We start from the raw sequence: 20,897 nt of genomic DNA, 5'->3' as shown, positions 1-20,897 counted from the left end.
TAGATTTGGGCACGGATAAAGACGCACGGGGAAGAAGAAGCAGAGGCACTAACAGCCTGCAGAACTTGCTGTGTCCAGAACTCATCTCTTCTTTGCTGGTCATTGGAGACACTTACCTGATTAAGAGGTTGCAACCATGAAAGGGATGCTTTCTGTGACCCTTTAATGAATGTCTGGCACTCAGTGCTCTGTGTGGGATGGGGACAACCCCTCCTGCTGCAGCAGAGCAGCCAGGGTGCCTGAGTCTATGCCCAGCTCCATCCTGCTGGCATTTGCCTGAGCTACCCTGTGCTATGTGGTTTCTCTGCTTGTCATGGTTTCTTTCTTCCCAGCTGAGCTGGGAATGCTGAGGAAGGAACCCCCAGAGCAGTCTTTTGCATGGACAGGGCTGCTGGCCCTGCAGCCAGGCTGGGGGGGATCCCCCGCCTGGTGTGGAGTTATTGACACGGGCGCTACAGAAAACACTGCTGAGATTGTTCACACTAATGTTATTTAGCAGCAATATTTCCGTAATAAAAGAAATCAATGGGCAAGAGAAAAGACCTGTCCAGAGCTTTGATTTTCTTATTTTAATGGCATACTTATTTACTCCCACCAGCGTGCCCATCGGATTTTCATTACGCGGCCTTCGCTGTAAGTGGAGTGGTATTGATACGAGCTGCTGAGTTAGCGCCTTGCCGCACGGGCCAGCTCGGGTGGGGACTGCTTGTGTGCCCCAACGGGGCCCTGCCAAATCCCGGGGAACAGCCTGGGGTGGGCCAGGGAGGCCTGGTAGCCACAGGAAAACACGTATGTGCACACACAGAGCCTGCCTATGCGTGTGCGCGCGCACACACACATACACGCACAAAAACACAGCCTGCCCATCCATGAGCACACATGTGTACTGCAGGCTGTGCACACGCACAGGTGTGACACACACGTGTCACCTGCACGGGCATACACACACAGAGGAACAAAACTCTTCTGGCTACACCCACGCACACACATGTCCTACCCACATGTGCCCCAGCACTCACACACCTGCAGCTGCTATGTATGGAGAGATACCTGTTTATAAATGTGTGATAAATGCCTGTTTATAAATGTGATGTCATTTTTAAATGTGTGCCAGCCCCACCTGAAAATTGTTCTACCTATAATGCACACACGATCTGTGAACACACACATGCGTGATGTGTCTGACAGCACCTATGTGCACCTCTTGTGTGTGTGTGTGCAAACCTCTCAAAACCACCCACTGTGTGTGGGTCCAAACCATTCTCAGGAGGCCACAGACTCAGCACTGCCACTATCCCTCAAAAGGATGGAGCTCCCTGAGCTCCGGGACTGCCCATGGAAGCAGGGACCTGGCACCAGCCCAGGCATTTGGTCACCAGTGACTGCGGTGGTGAGAGGAGTAACAGCACCATCTTCTGCCAATCCCCGGGAGCTGAGGCAGGGCTGATCCTGCCCAGTAACATATTCCCAGCTCCCGGGACCTTGAATGGGGTGATGAACCAGCTTCCCCAGGGACACCCAGCCGTCAGCAGTACTGCTGCTGAGGCTGGAGCTGGCCTTCACTGTGCCAGGGCTCAGCATGCTACAGAGACTCACCCAGAAACCCAAGTATGTGGGATGAACAACTTTATTACTGGTATCTCTTTTCAGGTAGCAAATTAAGAACTAGCCCGTGTGCAGGGCTGCTGGTCAGCAGAATAGGGACAGTCCGGGGAGCAGGAGAATCAACATGCTACAGGCCTGGGTGGCCAGGAACACACTCGTGTGTTTGGCAGCAGAATGGAGGTGAAAGCCCTCCACCAAGCAGTGAGCTCACACGGGTCTGACCACAGGGGTGCAAGCAGGGTGCACATCTGGGTTTAGCTGGAGGATTACAGCACTCTCTCGGCAGCCGGGATCCCATGCCGGGAGCCGAGCAGAGTGGCTGTCCCCAGGGGGTCTCACAGCCAGGGGAAGCATTTTGAGGGGCGAGATCCCATCCTGAGCTAGTACAGACATTTGGGCACTCGAGGACACCAGGTGCGTGCATAGCCGAGAGGCCACGCAGAACGGGGTCTCCATTAAGGCGACAGACGGTGGGTTTCCCCCTTGGGGGGCACTGCCTGGAGAGCACTGTGGGGAAGTGACCCTCTTCCAGCCCCAGCCACTCCCAAGGGCAGGTGACACACAGGGGAGCAGGGGGCCCTCCAGCACAGAAGCCAGGCTGGGGGGAAGTGACCCTCTTCCAGCCCCAGCTATCCCCAAGGGCAGGTGACACACAGGGGAGCAGGAGGCTCTCCAGCACAGAAGCCGGGCATCCCCTCACTGCCAGGGGGTCTCAGCGCAGATCCTGCCCTGTGCCAGGGTGTCACTGTGTGCTGCCAACCCTCATCAGCAGAGATGGAGCCACGGGAGACGCTGCCAGCTGGACACAGCACTCTGCACTGCCCGCAGTCCCGGCAGGCTGCCAGAGACAGGGGGACTCACTGGCCGACCTCTGCAATGGGTGCTCTGGTCTGGCCTACCCTGTGCACCCTGCCCCGAGGGCAGCATCGTTCCCCTGATGTCTCAGGAGCTGAGGAAATCTTTTGGGGCCCGGGGACAGCCAGCTCCAGCTTCTCTCCCGCTGCATGCTGAGGGCACACAGGGGTGTTTGTACACTGCAAGACCACTCCAGCCCCGAGGGATGGAAAAGCAGGACGTGACTCCGATAAAAAGGAGGGACAGGCAGGTAGTAAAGAGAACGGATGTTCTGTGTTGCTGGACTGCCAAGGTCCCTCTGTCCTGGCACCCTGTTGGCCTGTGGGGAAAGGACAGAACAATTTGGGGAAGGCACAGGGGATCTCCTGCTGCCTCTGCTAGAACCTGGGCTCGGGGAGGAAGAGAGAATGGCTGGGAGGAAAGGAGCCAACTGGGCTCAGCAGGGTGCCCTGGTGAGATGGGCTCAGCACCCAAAGGTGCTGAAGAAGGCATTTGCTTCCAGGAGCAGCCCCTTTGCGTAGACACGCAGGGTGTAGAAGAGGGTGATGAAGTCCTGAGTGCTGAAGAGGGTGTCAGCCAGGGCGAAGGCGAGCGTGGAGGGGATGAAGCCCCGGCCGTACTCCACCATCCAGGTGCCTGCACTCCACTGCACTGACGTGGCCTCTCCCGCCTGGTGCACGATGGTGTCGCCTGCCAAAACACACAACCAGCACAGCTCCCAGGGGCTGCCCCACATCACACCCAAATGGGAGACAAGGGATTAGAGCCTGCAGGGTTGAGCCCACCCCACCCCAGCCATGCTCTTTTTTCTCTTCCTGCCACCCACTGAGATGCTGGGATGTGCTACTGGGGACCCCAACTGCTCTGCCCTGAGCTCTTGGCTTCTGTCAGCTCAAAGGAAGGGCCTCTATGACAGCAAGCAGCTGTGCCCCAAAGACATGGATGCAGTCCACAGGTCACCATAGTGCTGCACTTACCTGGATAGTAGATCTCACTTTTGGTGGTCCCCTCCTTCCATTGCCGGAATGTCCCCGAGATGACAGTGTCAGAAATATCTGCCCAGTAGCGACCTGTGGGAGGACAGACAACACTGCCTCAGTCTCCCTGCCAGGGACAGCACAGGAGCCCAGGTCTGAATCGTGGAGCAGGAGGGTCAGGATGGCAACCCCACTGCCTCAATACACCAAGAAGTGCCAACAGCTCTGGTATCCTCACTGTCTGTGTGGAGAGCCATACACCACCAGCCAGGGCTGCTCAGTGTCCTTAAGCCCCATTATTTCCAATTTCTTTGGCATTTGCTGCCTCCTAAAGCACTGGGAGATGAGATGTCTGCCATCGCCTGCCAGCTGGATGCGGAGAGTCCTGGCCACACAGCATGTCACACACGGGGACCTGCAGATGCTGCGGGACACTATGGGGGCTGGTCCCCTTGCAGGGAGGGTTTGGCCAGCATCATTCACCCCATACAAGTAGTGAAGCAGTGGGCTCCCTGAGCTGGGCACACCATGGCCAGCTGCACCTGAAGAATGGAGTAAAAATAGCTGAGAGAACTCCCCTGCCAGCAGCCCGGTCCCCCTGTTTACCTGAGTGTCCCCCGGTGTCGACAGCTGTCCCGAAGAGCAGCACGTACTCGGTGAGCGAGGCATGGAGCAGGCACATGGAGCCCATCCACCCACCCGCATTCACAAACACCCACTGCAGGTCCTCGTCCGGCAGGATGTGCCCTGGGTGCCTCTTTCGCAACTCCACAATGATCTTGGAGAAAGCCAGCTCATGGTCCAGCCCTGCACACCCACGGCCACTGTAAGTCCCTGGCACAGAAAAACCTCAGCCGAGCAACACCCCAATCCCCTGCACAGCCACAGGGTTTTTCAGTGCACCCTTGGAGAGGTCTGCCTTGGTTAGATATCTCCTCCCTCCAGCCCTCAGCTCCCGCTGACCCAGCTCCACCGCCTCCCTGGATGGTGATGGAGGATAAGCAGCACCGGGTGCTCCAGTCCTACAGCCCAACCCAGGTGCTGGGCAATACGGGAAATCTAAATAACGTGACAGTGTCCCTGACCTGGTGACATGCAGCTCTGGCCAAACTCCCTGTGCCCTACGGGGACAGCCCTCGTCTGAAGCTCCGGGCCTGACCCACCTGGAGCTTCAGCCCCAACCAGGTTGGATGATGCCGCTGCCCTGCTCCCCTTTGCTCCAGTCCCATCTTCCACGCCGCTTTTCCTGTTGCTATTCCCCGGAACCGATCCCCTCCCTCTCCCATCTCGCTGCCCAGGTCCAGCTCCCTGCCTCTCCCTGACCCCAGCCCCATTCCCCATTCCCCCCATGATCCCGACCCCCCTGTACCGAATTCTCCTCGGTCCTTCGTCCCCGCTACGCCTCCCCCCTACAGCCCAGGCCGCCGCTCCCCGCCATGTCCCCGGCTCCTCTCTCCCTCGCCAACCCCTTGCCTATCCCCATCCCCATCGCCATCCCTCCTCGGCCCCGCTCCCCGCCGCCCCTCCGCGTCCCCACGGCCGGCGGGTACCCGCGTGGTGCCGGGCGAGCTGTGCGATCTCGGCGGGGCTGAACTCGTACCGCTTGGCCGCCAGCCACCCGCGCAGCCCCTGCAGCACCAGCGCCAGCGCGCCCAGCGCCAGCCCGGCCCGCAGCGCCCGCCGCCCCCACGCCGCGCCCATGCCGCGCTCCGCCGCCCCCGGCACCGGGAGCGGGACCCGGGCCGGGACCGCCCCCGTCGCGGCCACGCCACGCACGGCCCGGGCGGCTGCGCCGGCGCGGCGGGGCGGGGCGGCAGCCTGAGGGGGCCGAGCCCGCCGGGTTTCCGGGAGTGGGGAGGCATGGAGCCATCGCTGGCAGGGGCTGCGGAGGCGGGCGACAGCTTCCGTGCCAGCGGTACGGATGGGGTTGCCTTCCTCCGTCCTTCCTCTCAGACCCCCGGCGGGGCCCAGCACGGCCCCAGGACGGGAGCTGCGGCGACCTTCCCTGCCCAGAGCAGCGGGGCTGGGACAGGGAGGAAGGAGAGAAGCTGAGGGAGGGGTGAAGCTGAGGGAGGGCATCAGGCGGCGTGTATAAGGCAGACCGTCCTGCTTGCCCCGTGAGGGGGCCTGGCGGGCGGGGTGCGTGTGCCCCCATTGCAGGGGGGGGTCTGTGACTGCTCTCCCTGCCCACAGAGCACCAGCACGTTCGGTACAACCCGCTGCGGGACGACTGGGTGCTGGTGTCGGCCCACCGGGTAAAGCGCCCGTGGCAGGGTCAGCTTGAGAAGCCGCCCCCCGAGGATGTGCCCCGCTGGGACCCCAAGAACCCCCTCTGCCCGGGGGCCACCCGGGCCAACGGCGAGGTACCACCAGGGACACAGGGACCCGGGCTGCCCCTGCCACCCCCTCCTGCCTTCATGCCATCTCTCACCCCGGCAGGTGAACCCCAAGTACGAGGGTACTTTCGTCTTCCCAAATGACTTCCCTGCACTGCAGCCCGATGCTCCAGAGCCTGGTAACTTTGGGGAGCAGAGCAGGCTGCTGGGGACCCCCCGACTTGGGGCCTAGGGCTGCTGCAAGGCGGCCTGGAGAGGCTTGGGTTCTGCCTCAGCACTTTCTCTCTGTCCCCTCTCTGTCCTTCCCCAGATGACAATGATCACCCCTTGTTTCGAGCTGCCTCAGCCCGGGGTGTGTGGTAAGTACCTACATGGCTCCAGCGGGTTTGGGACACAATTTGTCAAAATCCTGTGGAATGGTGCTGGGCTGGGTCTGCTCCCCTCATGCAGTGCCTGTACTGTATGCACCTGTTCAGTTTTGGGGTCATTCTGGGGGTTTTGGCCCTGTCCCTTGCCCCTCATCCCACTGCCCCCAGCAAAGCTGTGAGGGTCTCTGGAGACACCTGCAGTCACAGCTAAGTGTGTTTCCTCTGTAGCAAGGTGATGTGTTTCCACCCCTGGTCGGACCTGACGCTGCCCCTCATGTCCCTGCCAGAGATCCGGGCTGTCGTCGATGCGTGGGCAGAGCTGGCCACGGAACTGGGTGCTTCCTACCCCTGGGTGCAGGTGTGGGGCTGCTGGGGGCTGCTCTTTGGTGGGTGAAGGTGGGAGGCCAGCACCGGATACTCTGGCAGTACTTGGGGTTGGGAGCATCCAAGTTGTGTGTGGGTCTCTTGCTTTGTGTCCTCTGTGCCCTTTGAGCCCCGCTGAGCCTTTCCACACCCTTGGGTGTGAGGCTCTGTCCTCCCGCAGGTTGGTTCCCTGCTGTGCTGGGGACGCCAGGACAGCCTGCAGCAGGGGCCCTGTGGCTGGGACCTGCTGGCTGCACCTCTTCCTCTTCTCACAGATCTTCGAGAACAAGGGAGCCATGATGGGCTGCTCCAACCCGCACCCCCACTGCCAGGTGAGGCTGTCCCACCTCTGACCTGGCTAAACTACAGGTCCCTGTGGTGACCCTACAACAAACCCTGGGGGCAGATGTGAACGGCAGTCACCCTACCCTGGTCCCGAAGCTTTTTACAGTGAGGATTCCCCTATGTCTGTCCTGTCACCCTCCCTCTGAGGACTTTCCCTTGTGCCTGTCACATGCCAGACTCTCCACCTGGTGGCAGCAGGGACCTCCAGATGAGCAGCAGGACTAGGGATACCCCTGCAAGTGCGGACTATGAGCACCTCAGTCCTGTGCCCCAATGTCCCTCCCAGGTGTGGGCCAGCAATTTCCTCCCGAACGAGGCGAGCCTGGAGGACCGGAGCCAGCGCCAGCACCTGAGCCAGCACGGCGTGCCCATGTTGCTGGAGTATGCTGAGCAGGAGGCTCGCCGAAAGGTGAAGGCATGGATGTTGTCTGTGTCCCGTCCCTGGGAGCTGGGTGTGTGCTGGGCTGGGCTCCCCAGCCCCCAGGAGATGGGCCCTAGGAATGCCCTGCGGAGTTGGGACTTTGTGTGTCCCCATCAAGCAATGTGTGTAACACCCCCCAGGCTGGGGACAGAGTGGCTGGACAGTGGCCCGGCAGAAAGGGATGTGGGAGTGCTGGTTGGAGCTGGCTGAACATGAGCCGGCAGTGTGCCCAGGTGTTGAAGTGAAGGGGAGACGACAATCCTTTAATGCACCAAACTCCGATTTATTGATCGATCAGCCACTTTAAATAGCAGTGTTAATTAACTTCATGCATATCCCAAAATCCAAGCTCACGATAGGCTAACAGAGAAAACTCTAACCACTCCTTTTGTTTTACAATACCTACAATTGTTTATTAAAAACAAAACCTGTGTTCCCACTGTGATATGAAAGGTTCCCAAAACTTCCATATCTGTTCCCAGGGTGCCATCTTTTCCCAGAGAGGGTGTTTTGCTTGTTATGGGAAGACTGTCTGAGAACCTTATTGTGTATAAAGTGATGCCTGAGAGAGTCTAATTGTTTATAGAAATCAGGCTGGGAACTGCTTTTGGAAGTGCTTTGCAACTACCTTTTACTTTTCTCTCACTGTATGCCTTCATGGCCTTTTTCTTTAAGCCATGCTTGAACTAAACTCCCGACACCCAGGTCACCAAGAAGGCCAATGGCACCTGGCCTGGATCAGGAATAGTGTGGCCAGCAGGACCAGGGAAACCATTCTTTCCCTGTACTTGGCACTGTGAGGCTCCACCTTAAATGCTGTGTCTAGTTCTGGGTCCTCAATTTAGGCAGGATGTTGAGATGCTCAAATTCATCTGGTCAAAGATCTGGAACACAATCCATATGTAGAGCAGCTGAGGGAGCTGGGAGTGTTTAACCTGGAACAAAAGGAGGCTTAGGGGAGACTTTATCACTCTGTGCTACTCCCTGAAAGGAGGTTTTAGTCAGTGAGGGGTCAGTCTCTTCTGCCAGGCAAGCAGTGACAGGACAAGATGACACAGTCTTAAGCTGTGCCAGGGAAGGTTAGGCTAGACATAGGAAAAAATTCTTCACTGAAAGAGTGATTGGGCGTTGGAATGGGCTGCCTAGGGAGGTGGTGGAGTCAAAAAGACTGGGTGTGGCATTCAGGGCCATGGTTTAGTTGATAAGGTGGTGTTAGATCATAGGCTGGACTTGTTGATTTCAGAAGTCTTTTCCAACCTGGCTGATTCTGTGATTCTGTGCTCTGCAGGAGCGGCTGGTGGTGGAGAATGCAGACTGGCTGGTCGTGGTGCCATACTGGGCCACCTGGCCCTACGAGACCCTGCTGCTGCCTCGCCGCCATGTCTGTCGCCTCCAGGACCTCAGTGACAGTGAGAGGGACAGTGAGTGGCCCTGAGCTTTGTTGTACCCCATCCCACATCCTTTGGGCTTGACCTTTGTCATGAGGCAGCCATGCTGGTGCTGGAGGGCTTGTGTCCTTGGGGTGGAGCTGCCGAGCTTAGCTGGGGAGGGGAATGGCACCTCTGATTTGTTAGGATAAGGACTAGTTGTTAGGATAAGGACTAGCACTTCTCCTGGCACTTGTGTATTTTTGGGGTGATGAAGCACATAGTGCTCCCTGTTTTGGTGGGAGGCTTCTTCTGCTGCATTGCTCTGGCTCCCTGTGTGAGTGGGGAGGGGTGAGAATTCCCAAGTGCATCCCTCCTGCCTGTCCCTGATGTCCACCCAGGGACGGTGCTGTGGGTGACCCCACTGCATACCTGACAAGCTGCTGGCCAGCTCGGCGCGTGAGTCACTGTCACTTTCCTGCAGGCCTGGCCTCCATCATGCAGAGGCTGCTCATCAAGTACGACAACCTCTTTGAAGTCTCCTTCCCCTACTCCATGGGCTGGCACGGTGAGTGGCGTGGCTCTGCAATCCTCTCATCCCCATCCCTGTCTCTTCCCTGTGGCTCATGCAGTGCCTCTACCTCTCGGGATCTCTGCTGGTCAGAGTGACCCTCAGATGCGTTAGAAAGTCTCTTTTCCCAGCCAGGCAGTCAAAGAAGGAGTCAGAACTCTTCAGTTCTCGGTCTCAAAGTTGTTTATTGTTTCTTATCTATAAAATTCTCTCTCCTGTCCAGCCAAGGTCCGCTCAGCAGGACAGACAGAGGCACTGCCTCTCCCAGGGTGGTGTTATCTTTTTATACTAAAACTACATGTACAATATTTAGAATTACTTTCCAATACCTGTCACCTATGTTAGACAGTGAGCTTCTACTCTAAACTGATCTAAAAGTGCCAACATCACAGCAGAAGATGGAAGCCAAGAAGAAGTGGGAGAAAGGCTGGGCACACCCAGATTCCTCCATCTTGCCCCCTGAACCCCCATTCTAAAAACCCCCAAAAATCTATTTTTCTCCCCATGACAAACTGATTATTATTCTACTTATACTTTTGTGGCTTTCAGATCCTCATATAAAGTTGTTAACTTTTTCCATGGGTCATAATCAAAGTCACGGGCGTCTTGGGCTTCTGTGCCAGGGTCTCTGAGCCCCCTGGCAGGGATCCTGGCCATCCAGGACAGCCAGATGTCCTGAATTCCGACATCTACCCCCTGCAGGAGCCCCCACAGGCTCCTACCTGGCGGAGGACTGCAGGCACTGGCATCTCCATGCCCACTACTACCCCCCTCTGCTGCGCTCCGCCACCGTCCGCAAGTTCATGGTGGGGTACGAGATGCTGGCACAGGCGCAGAGGGACCTCACCCCGGAGCAGGTGGGTGCAGCTCAGGGGGATTGGGGCACCCAGGGGGCCGTGTGCCAGGGCTGTCCCTGCCCGCAGCCCCCGGCTGTCCCTTGTGCTGTGCCCTGCAGGCAGCCGAGCGCCTGAGGAGCCTCCCCGAGGTGCACTACAAGAAGAGGGCTGAGTAGGTGTGATGGGAGCAGCAGAGCACCCAGTCCTCGGATGTGAGTGTGAGGGGGGTTGTTATTGCTTCCCAGCACTACCTGAAAGGAGGTCATAGCCACGTGGGGGTTGGTCTTTTCTCGCTGATAACGATAGGACAAGAGGGAGTAGCCTGAAGTTGTGCTAGGGGAGGTTTAGATTGGATGCTGGGAATATTTCTTCACCAAAAGGGTGGTCAGACATGGGAACAGGCTGCCCACAGAAGTGGTGGAATCCCTGTAGCCTGGAAGTATTAACAAAAAAAAAAGTAAATGTGGCACTTAGGGGCGTGATTTAGTGGTGGGCTTCGCAGTGCTGCACTAAGAGTAGAGGTTTCAGATTTTATCGTTTGGTGTGCTCAGTGAGGCCACGAGTCAGCTGGGAGTGGTGACAGCTGAGGTCTGGGAATTCATGTCGGTTGTGAGTCCTCTGAACTCCCAGATTCTCCTGAACCTTGTCACAGTTTGGCTGGGTTTTGGGACTGGTTTTGCCTGTTTGGGGACTCAGGGTCTAATCCTGTGGCATTCTTGTGTAGGTGGTGCTCCTTGTCTCTTTCACCATCCCAGGCTCTGTCTCTGCCCCCATGCTCCTACCACCACTAAAGGGCTTACCTTCCTCACCAGTCCAGTCTCACTGGTGGGACTGGGATTTCTTCTGCCCCGTGGAGGGGCACAACCCCCCTGGACAATAAAACCTGAAGCAAAGTGCCTCTGCCTGTGCTTTCGTGGCTCTCAGCCCTAGGTGGGAGGTTTGGGGTCTCTGGTGAAGACCCCAGGTGGGGGGTAACACGGGGCTCAGGGTTTGTGCTGGTAGCCCAGTACCTGTTGCTTGTGTCCCTGCCTCTGTGCTGTCTCCTCTTCCTCCCTGGGGGGAGCTCTGAGTCTGTCTCTGAGCGCTGCAGGCTTTGGAGGAGTGGGAAGCAGAGGAAGAATGGATGCAGCCCAAGGCCTAGCCAGCTCCTGGGAGAGGGCTGAGCCCTGGCAGGCTTGCTGCACAGGGGCTGCTGGCTGAGATGGTCAGCCCTGGAGCTGTTCGTCCTCATCCTCTCTGGCTGGGACTGCTGGTGGCAGCCCTCATGCTGCCTGCTACAGGTACAGGGCTGCTGGGATGCAGCCAGGGAATGGTCCATCACTCACCTGGTGGTGCAACTCTTCCTGGTGCTGCTGTGCCCACCCATGGGGTGGGATAGTGGCAGCCTGGACCCTGGGCCGAGCTGGGGGATATTCTATTCACCTCTGTCTTTGCTCTCCTCCCTTTCCCTCCAGGAAAGCCCTGGAACTCTGCAGGGGTAGGTGATGGACAGTGATGCCACCACAGCTGATATGGGGGGATGCCGAGCACTGTGAACCCTCACACCTTCACAAATAGTTTTTATTTGTCATTAATGAGCCATTCTCACAGCTCTCTAATGAGACCCCTCTCCTTGTCCAGTTTGTGAGTGTGCTCCTGGGGTCTAGAAATACCTTGCTAGGAGAGAAGTGCTCTCCTCCCGCCTCCAAGACAGCAGTCCATGTGGAGGGCCGTGTCCCCGTGCCCCATCCGTGCATCCCTCCCCGTGGGGCTGGGACAGATGGAAGGGCCTCCTGCCTGTGTGATGCTGGATGCCCTCCTACATGCTGGTTTTATCTTTTTGTCTGATTGCCTCATCCCAGAGCCCACAAATGCCGTCACCTGACCTCAGCCCTCCCCAGGTGCTCTGGGGCTGTGGGGACGAGCTGGCGGCTGACCCTTGAGCTTGAAGCCATCATTGTACACAGCACCCCTCGCCAGGGCATCGGGGCTGCCCAGCTGGGAGCCTGGCCTCTTGCAAAGCTGATTTCTCCCCTCGTGGGACAAACAGAGTCCGTTTGATCTCTGCCACCATCCCGATCATGAGCCTTTTCCATTGCAACAAGTGCCTCTGCTCCAACTTCCCAACTTCCCTGCTTATTCTCCAGGGTCCTGGGGAAGCGGCAACAAATTGCCTTAAGTGTGGCAATCCAGCTCGGGGTAATTAGCCGCTGAACCGGTTGTAACGAAGCTAGTCATCTCCCGGCACGGGCAGTTAGCTGTGATTTAATGGCCCGGCGGCTCCCAGCCCCGGGATGCCGCGCCTCGGCCCGCGGCCGTAAATGAAACTCGCAGTTAAGTCAAGCGGTATTAAACTTTACAGTCGCCGTCTCTGAAAACGGGACTCTCTTCAATAAATCAGGGCAAGTGGGATTGTAAATATCGAGGCAGGATCCATATTGCTTAATTAAACAGCACCTAATGAACAGCCTGTTTGTTGTGTTGTGATTTAGGATGGAGGCTGGGGAGTAGTGTGTGCTCAGCGGGGCTGGTGCCCGTGCCACGGTGCCCTCTGCTGCAGGTACCAGCTGCTCAAGTTTATCTGCTGCTAAAAAATCTCAGAGATGGCCTGAGAATTAGTTTGACGGTGGATTTTTTTTTTTAGTTAAAACAAAATCCCCCTCTGAAATCTGAAACAGGGTGAAAGCAGCAGTTGAAGGAGGAGGAGGAGGGAGTGCACCCAGGTGTAAGAGCTTGACCCTGGTTATGCTGAGCTCCCCACTTCCTCACAACAGCTCCAGCCTCCTCTTGCCCTCATACTTTTGGCTTGTGCACAGGGTTGTGTAAGGGAGCAATGAGCCTTTCCCATGGCACAGGGAGGCATCAGGGTGGTGCAAATGGAGCTGCTGGGGATGCAAAGGCATTGCAATTCACAGGAACTATCGCTCGTGTGCTGTAAAGCCCCAAGCCTTTTATATTTTGGTAGTTGCAGTCCACTTGTAATTAAAAAGTGATTTATTGCAGGAGATTAAAAAAGTCCAGCTGGTGAGGGATGAGGGAGTGGAGGGCTGCAGGGCACCCAGCTGTTGTTCTGGACCTGGGAGCATCAAAGGGGAACTGAGGCCCACTGGGATTCCCCATAAGGACGTTCCTTGATGCTGTTTCATTTCTCCAGGGGAGCTGCTGGAAATCCTGGGAGAAGTATCTCTGTGACTGGGTCATCCTTGTCCTGCATCTCCATCTCCCAGCATGAAGGCAGAAATGTCCTCTGCAATCGCTGCCCTGAGCTGCTCTGGAAGAATGAACAGGGCAGGGGGTAGGGAGAGTGAAAGGAACTCAAGCGTGGAATTAATGAGTTAAAATCCACTGGGGTGCCATAGGATAGGGGACCATAGGTCCCTCTGTGGTGCGCTAATGGGTCTGTGAGGGATTAGGAAAGGGACAGAATGTTGTTGTGCCAGGCTGGCACAAGCTATGCTCTGCCAGGAGCAAGGGATACACCCAGCTGGGGATCCAAATGTACAGAGATGCTTGGTGGGGGTGAGGGCAGGAATTTATTTTCATTTTTGTCCCATTTTCTGATGCCACTGAAAGAAATTGGTCAATCTGCCAAGAGATGTGACTTCCCCAAAGCTCCTGGGAAGCTTCATCTCTACTGAAATGAGCCAATGTCCTTGCCCAGGTTGTAGCAGTGGCTGTGTCCAGCATTGTGCATGTTTGGGAGACCCAGCGCACTCCCAGCTTTGACACTGACTCCTCCTGTGGCCGTGGTTGAGCCCTGGGTGCCATTCTGGGACGCACATGGTGGACAGGCACCATTTGGCACGAGCACTTCATGGTGGAGGGCAAGGGGCAGGTTTGTGCCCTTTGGTTGGGTGTCCACGTCCTTGGCACCTGCCACAGGCTGCAGAGCTGCAGACAAGCTGCAGATCCTGTCCTGCCCACCCCTCCTCCTCTTCCCCCTGCCTTCCAGTGCAGGTGAGACAATAAAATATTGAGCAAAGGAAGGTAATCTGTGACCAGTGTGTTTTAATCAGAAAGAAATGTTACGAGTTGAGGCCTGCTGGCTCCTGCCATGCTGCAGTTTTACTGTCCTTCCTGATACCAGGTTAATGGCTGTCATTTCATTCCAGTTTTACTATTGGATTTGCCCTTATTGTTGAGTTTCTTCTTGTCCGCTGCTGCCTGCAACCCTGATTCCAGAAGAATTTGAGTTGCAAGGATTCCTGCTGTCACTCACTGGGGGTTTTGGCAATGGAATTAGAAGAAATTAGTAAAATTTTAGGGAGGAAGAGAGGAAGGATGAAAGAAAGAAATGGAGGAAGGGAGGGAGAAAGGAAGGAGAGGAAGGTGGGAAACAGAAAGGGAGAGAAAGCTAAATCCCTCACATTTCTATTTAAAAGACATCATCAGGCACTTACCATGAAAACAATTAATAATTTTAAGCAGATGCTAAACACTCTGGTGCCCTGAAGCAGGCAGGCTCCATGCAGTGGGGAGATTTTTTGTGCCAGGAGAATGCAAATCAAAACTCAGATCCCTTTTAGATCTTGTCTTAGCTGGCCATGCAAGAGCAGCTGGGACAGCAAAGAGCGCCCACTTTGTCCTGGGCTACGTGGTGCACCTTCCCTGGGTTTGGCAGCTTCCTTGGCAGGAGTTCAGACTAGCAGGAAACAATTTTGGCGGTGTTTTGCCCATGTTTCAGACAGCTGGTATGTTTCCTCTGCTGATGGTCCCTGAGTCCTTCCTGCAAGGTGTTTTCAGAGCCCTTGGGCACCATGAGGTGTGGGATGGCTGCTGGTCTCAGGTGGACACAGTGGGATGTCTGGATGCTGCCTAGCAAGCTCTGCATGGACTTCAGGATGGCAGCCCCAAGGCTGGAATTTAGTTGGTTAATCATCTGATAATGCAGGTAATTTTATACTGTCACATTACAACATCCATGTGCTCAGTAAGCACTGGCCCCCCAAATTTCCTGCATGCCTGGTGTTGGGGAGGTACCTTGGGGCTTCAGCTCTTGGCAGTGGGGTCCTGTCATTGCGTGAGGTTTGAGCCTTTCCCATCCTGAAAACCCATCCCAGAGTCAGCAGCCTCTGTTTGGAGCAAGAGAAACACCAGGAGCATCCAGATTCCAGCTGGATTCAACCCAAACAAAACTGTCTGGGGACGGAGGGGAGCAGGTGTGGGTGGGAGAGCAGGGGACTGCTCTGGGATGGGGGCAGCCAAAGGGAAGGTAATCTTTGCCTGCAAAAGGGAGTTATCCACCACCAGTGCCGAGGCTGGGAGAAGGAGCTGGAGCCCTTGCAGCACCCAGGATCTGGCATGGCTGGGATTGGGCACCCTGGCTGTTCCTGGCACACCACTGCTGCTGGAGCCAGCTGTGAAAGCCTACAGACATCTGTGCCTGCCCCGTGGGGAGGGATCTCCCTTCATCCTGATGTTCCAGAGAAGAAATCTCTATATATTTGCTAATTATCATGAGTGATGCTGAGAAGTCTGCTACAAAGCCCCAGGAGCAGCAAGACATTGCAATGCCAGGACGGATCCGAGGTGGGAAATCATCCCCTGCGGTGTGCCTGGGCATGAGGTGACTCCTGCCAGAAGCAGAGCCCTTGGGAGAGAGGAGGAAGTGGAGAGATACTAATTAGGTGTTAATAAGCGAGTAATTAGTAGATCTCCAGCCTCCTTGGTGCCCCTGGGGCTCCCTTGCCCAGCTCCAAGCCAAACCACCTGCTTCAATGTACCTAAGGTGATTTGAGCCCCACAGGAGCAGAGATGAACAAGCTGCTGCTCCCCACACATAGTGACAGGCTCAATCTCACAAAATATCCTCATAAATTGCCCTCAGGAAACAAAGCTCGACAAATAAAAGCCGAAAGTCCATTTGCAGCCTGTTAGCTTCTAGTGTTTAATCCCTCACTTATTTTGCCTGCATTTATCTCAATATCCCTCATGGCTTTGTGCTTGGGCAGGGAGACAGGACTCCTGGGTGCCTGTGCTGTCCCTGTGGAAAAGGCTCTGCCACCCTCTTGTGCCTCAGTTTCCCCATGGCTCAAACACAATCAATCGCACAGAGGCCAGACCCCATCAGCTGTGACCAGGCAGTGGGAGCCCCTGTGACAGCTCTGCAAGGGCTTTTATAGGATCCTTGGGATATCCTCAGTGTGACACCCTTGAGTTCCTCCGGCTTGGATGGCTCTGTCCCATCTGGCACAGATATGAGGAAAAAGGTTTCCCATCACTGGGACTGGCTGCTGCCCCCAAAGAGCGCTGTGCAATAAACCCCTGGGTTAGCACGCCCAGACTGCTGGCTCAATATTTAATTTCAGACAATAAAAATACCTAGTTTTAATTTAATTTTTAAAATCAAATTTTTAATTCTCACACGGGAAGGAAACAGAGTGGGAGCGAAGCCAGGATGGGTCCCCAGGATGCCAGCTTGCTTTTTAACCCTTCCCATCCCGCTTTCAAATTCCTCTTGGGATCAGAGATGCTCAAAAAGTATCTGTCTGGTTCCAGCTGCTTCCACTGTGCTTCAGTAGCAGCAGGACCCTGCTCCATCACAGCCCGTCAGGTCACCTCAGAAGTAGCAGATCCATTGGCACAGGAGAAAAGGAATGACCCCCAGCCTCTGCTGGGGTCTGAAATTCCCTCCGCCCTGGAAAGGACTAGCCGACACATCAGGAACTCGGAATGATTATGATAAAACCTGTGGGACACCAAGGGCATCACTATGATTTGTGCTGTCTAAATGTTAATCAGAATAATAATGCCTATTGAGACAGCTGTTTTAAAAGGCTGTGATGTTGGAGTAAAAATTCCAATAAAACTCTATTAGCCCTTCCTCGTTACACTAATGGTGCCTGCTGCTAAAAGCCCCCTGCTATAGACACCCGTATTAATGGGCTTATTACAGGAAATAAAATCTGAGGCTGAACATTACAGAGAAGCCTGATTAATTCAGCAAGGTAATCTTTTTTTTCTTCCCCCTCCTCTCTGCCTGTTCTTATTCTCCCTCTCTTTATTTAATGAATGTACTTCTTGAACTGCCAACTTTTGAGCTTTTCATGGAGTTTGGGGATGATTTTAAACGGATCTCGTTCACAAAGAGATGAATCTTTGAGCTGGCACCTGGTGCAAATGGGGAGGAAGGCTTGTCAGATATCTCCATCAAACCAGGGGAGAGGAAAAGCAGCCAGGCTAGAAGTGAAGAGGTTAGAGAAGGGGGGAACAATGGATGTCCCAGGGATATCCACCTGGAGTAGTGGCTTGTGGGCCGAACAGCCCATTGCTTGTCACCAGGCAGGTGCATGTGACATTGGCCAACGTGAAGCTGCTGGGGGTAGAGCAACATCTGCCCTCAGATTCTGCTTTCCATCCTTTCTTGTCCTGATTTATCCTCTTTTGCCGTCACCTCTGTCCCTGGAGGAAGGTTTGCCTGGGTCTCCCATTTGCAGGTGCCATCCCCAAGCCCACTGGCTTCACCCAGCGAGGCTGGCACCCTGGGCTCATGCTGAGAGGCAGAAACACTCTGACAGACACACCACTATTCATCCGGGCTATAAATAACTCCCATAAAAATCCTGTTCTTAGCCTTTTGTGTTCAGCCAAACCCTGCCAATGGGAAAGGAGACGGCATCTATTTTATGGGCGGCTGGAAGCCGGCTTTGCATTTTTCTGGCTCACGTAATCCCACAGGTACCCTCGCTTCTTTTCTTTTTTAACAGACTTTTGATTCACATTCCTCCCAGCCAAGTTTAATTATGGCTTCGTTTCCTGCAACCCAGGGAGGGGAAGGGAAGAGGGCAGCTCTGCTGGTGTGTGCAAGGACAGGGAACGTGGGGCAAGAAGGATGGAGAGAAAGGGGAGAACAGGAGGGAAGGAGGAAAGTGAGAAGGAGGGAAAGCAGGAAGAAGCGGACAGGCTGTAAAAAGGAAGAGGAAGAGGCAAAGGAAAAAAAGGAAGGAAAGTGAAGCCCAGGTGTGTGCCCATCCTGGGAAGCCCAGAAGGGTATTCAGGTCCCGGGCTTCATAATGACTGCATTTACTGATTTCTAATTAACCACAGCAAGAAACTGTGAACACTGTGAGCTTTTGGAGTAGTCTGGACATACTGGGTGATGGGCTATCAAAGTCTGGAATTCCTTGATCCTAATTCCACATGGGTATGTTGCAGTCATACACGGGGCCAACAGGCTACAGGCAGTTAATGATTTAATGACAACGTAGGGAAGTTAAATTGCACTGGGAAGGAGAAGATGGTGGGATTGCACAGACCCTGTCAAGCAATCCTCAGGGGTCTGCAGGTGGGGCTGGAGTTGATGTTTCCCTCTGGGGATCTGTTGCCATGGGCAATGTGGTGGTCTTGGTTTGGGGATGGCTGGAGATTTTTTCTTGTGTTCATCATGCTTGTGTCCATCCTGCTGTCAAGGCAAACACCCCGTTAACAGCAGGGGTCTCTTCTGCCCTATACAATAACACAGCCAGTGCTCCCTTACTTACATGTCTACCCTAAAAAAGAATGCCTTCCATGCCATTAGTCCCTCAGATCTTGATGGAGGGGTTCCTGCTGTGATCTCCTCACCACCACACCCTTGTCAGTGCCATCTGGAAGTGCAGGTGAGGATCAGCATGGGAAACCCTGTGATGAGGAAGAGCACTCTGGGGAGTGGGAAGATGGGACAAAAGCCTCCAGAAGGAAGGGGAAAAAAAAAGATGAAATCAATTTAGTAACAATAAAGCCTCTTACTGTATTAACTGCTAATCCACAAATACACAAACACACAGAGGGAGTCCTTGGAATAAAGGCATTTAATTAGGCTATTTGCTTGAAGCTGGCTCTGAAAGGTCTGGCATGATGGAGGAACAGGCACAGTGGGAACCTTGTGGGTTATACTTGCCAGGACCACTGGTGACCTTCCCCTTTGGTTCAAGGCCGTGGAGCAGTGCTCTCCCCTCCATGGGGACACGACTGGATCTCTCTGGGCTTCCCTTTGCTGGCTGGGGAGATTGTCTCCTGGCCCCCCATGGATGCTGGGGAGCTGACTTTTCATGATGTTTCCCATCCAGCTGGGGTGTGAACTGTTGGCATCATGGGGCCATTTGCTTTTTCCTCCTCTCCTTTTCCTTGAAGGGAGGAGGCCACAGTCAGGGGGGTTATAACTCTTCTCTCCTTTCATTTGATCTGCCAGAGGGCTCAGCAGGGGGAAGACCCTGTCTCGGCAGGCTGCCCATGAGATAAAAGGCAGAGAGGGCCAAGCCAAGACATTTTTTCCACTGTTCCCCCCACCCCTTTGCCCCTTCCTCCATCCCCCCTGTTTTCTTGGCAAAGGACGAAACAGGGAAATGAGCATACTCCTTTCAAAGCCCTTCCTCTTTCAATATTGAACCGGGCCTGGATTCCCTTCTGGATGCCTGATTGCTGGCATTCCCGCTCCCCAAGCAGCCTAAACTGTAACAGCTGAGGGCTGGGGATGCTGTTGGGGCACTGCAAGCACGTGTGGGGAGGCTGTAAGGGAACCACCAGCCTCCTGCTTCCCATTCCAGTGCCGGGGCTGGGCTGCATCCCACAGACACCCGGCCCCTTGGGGTCCCTCAGCCCCATTGCTACTTTTTGCCCCCGAAACTCTGCTGCTCTGGCATGTCACAAGGTGTGGGGTCTCTGCTCCTGGCAACCTCATGGGTTGGGAGATGTTTGGCTGTGTCACCGTGTCCTGCAAAGCCTGTGCTAGTGTGGGTCATGGGAAGAAGCTCCACTGTCCTGGGATTCTTGTTAAGGCTTGGGAATGCTGTCCTGCGCCGAACTGGGATGAAAGCCACACCAGGGAACCTGGCAGAATGCAGCCCAACTCCCACTTGCTGCATTGGACTCAGTGGAGTGTTTAATTTTAACTTTTTCCAGAGATTTTCTTTTGATTTCATCCTTTTCTATTTGATTTTTTTTTTGAAGGAAGATAACGATCTTGCATTTCCAAATGAAATCATTTGGCACCTGGGTGGGGTGAGGGAGAAAATATTTATTTTTCATTTGAAGCTGTTGAAACAGGATAGCTGAAATGTTACATGTCTTCTTTTTTTTTTCCCCAGAAGGTTTTTGGAAAGAGAAATTTGTTTGAAGTGACCTTTTCTTAGGAAGTGTTTTGATGAACTGGCATTTTCTGGATGAAAAAGCATTTCTGCCCAAAGTGCCTGGCCCTTCCCCAAAGAAAGGGCAGGAGCAGAGGGGCCATGTGAGCTGCAGAGGGACAGGGCTTGGTTTTGGGATTTCTCCAGTGCTCTGGGGAGGGTGCTTGGACTGGTGTGGCAGATTTGGTGCCAGAACCTGGGGCATAAAGACCGAGGTGGTGGGGGCAGCTCTGGTGTTGTGGCTCTCTGGGGCTGCTGGTGAGAGGAGTCCAGTGGTGCAAGGGAAGGGGAGCTTAGATGGGACAGTCCAGACCTCCAGCACAGCACTCCCCAGTTCCTCCTTATCAACCCCTTATCATCTCTCAAGCCTTTGTCATGCTCTGTGTAACTTCCCGAGGAAGGAGGGCAGCCCACTGGCGAGGCCTTAGTGTAAACCCTTAATTAGCAACCACTTCTAGTTATGCTTCGAGGCAGGGGGATTTGGATTTGTGAGGGCACAGCAGGGATGGAGATCTGCTGGGTGTGATCCACAGCTCTCTTCCTGGGAGAGTCTCCCTTGGCAGGTTCCCCAGACCCAGATCCTGGCAATGCACATTCTCTGGGGCTGGAGAAACACAGCGTGCCTCTGTGCTGGCATGATCCTGCCTTACATCCAGGGCTGCACAAAGCCTTTTCAGCTCCAACAGCCCAAGGACTGAGCTGGGCATCCCACGGGGCAGCACCGATCCCTGCAGAGCTGCTGCCCACAACCAGGGGCCCACATGGTCAGTG

General features: G+C 55.0%; 2 protein-coding genes across 3 annotated transcripts; one reads left to right on the top strand and one right to left on the bottom strand.

Moving 5' to 3' along the window:
* Positions 1 to 1,619: 1,619 nt before the first annotated feature.
* Positions 1,620 to 5,138, bottom strand: SIGMAR1 (sigma non-opioid intracellular receptor 1). 2 transcript variants are annotated; one of them, XM_058043828.1, is made up of 4 exons: positions 4,988 to 5,138; positions 4,044 to 4,244; positions 3,438 to 3,530; positions 1,620 to 3,150 (listed from the first exon to the last, which is right to left on the bottom strand). In XM_058043828.1, the coding sequence occupies exons 1-4, from the start codon at positions 5,136 to 5,138 to the stop codon at positions 2,924 to 2,926; spliced, it is 672 nt and encodes a 223-aa protein (XP_057899811.1). In that variant the 3' UTR covers positions 1,620 to 2,923. The 2 variants fall into 2 exon arrangements, with proteins under 2 accessions (XP_057899811.1, XP_057899812.1); XM_058043829.1 differs by lacking the exon at positions 4,988 to 5,138 and having other exon boundaries at positions 4,091 to 4,142.
* A 136-nt stretch (positions 5,139 to 5,274) lies between these two features.
* On the top strand, positions 5,275 to 10,931 carry GALT (galactose-1-phosphate uridylyltransferase). The gene is made up of 12 exons (XM_058043946.1): positions 5,275 to 5,352; positions 5,631 to 5,800; positions 5,877 to 5,952; positions 6,084 to 6,132; positions 6,370 to 6,499; positions 6,780 to 6,836; positions 7,136 to 7,258; positions 8,559 to 8,691; positions 9,122 to 9,205; positions 9,911 to 10,065; positions 10,164 to 10,256; positions 10,769 to 10,931. The coding sequence occupies exons 1-11, from the start codon at positions 5,298 to 5,300 to the stop codon at positions 10,218 to 10,220; spliced, it is 1,089 nt and encodes a 362-aa protein (XP_057899929.1). The 5' UTR covers positions 5,275 to 5,297; the 3' UTR covers positions 10,221 to 10,256; positions 10,769 to 10,931.
* The last annotated feature ends 9,966 nt before the right edge of the window (positions 10,932 to 20,897 follow it).

This window comes from Melospiza georgiana, chromosome Z (genome assembly GCF_028018845.1).
Source record: "Melospiza georgiana isolate bMelGeo1 chromosome Z, bMelGeo1.pri, whole genome shotgun sequence".
Taxonomy (NCBI): domain Eukaryota; kingdom Metazoa; phylum Chordata; class Aves; order Passeriformes; family Passerellidae; genus Melospiza; species Melospiza georgiana.
This window is presented reverse-complemented; position numbering and strand designations above follow the sequence as displayed.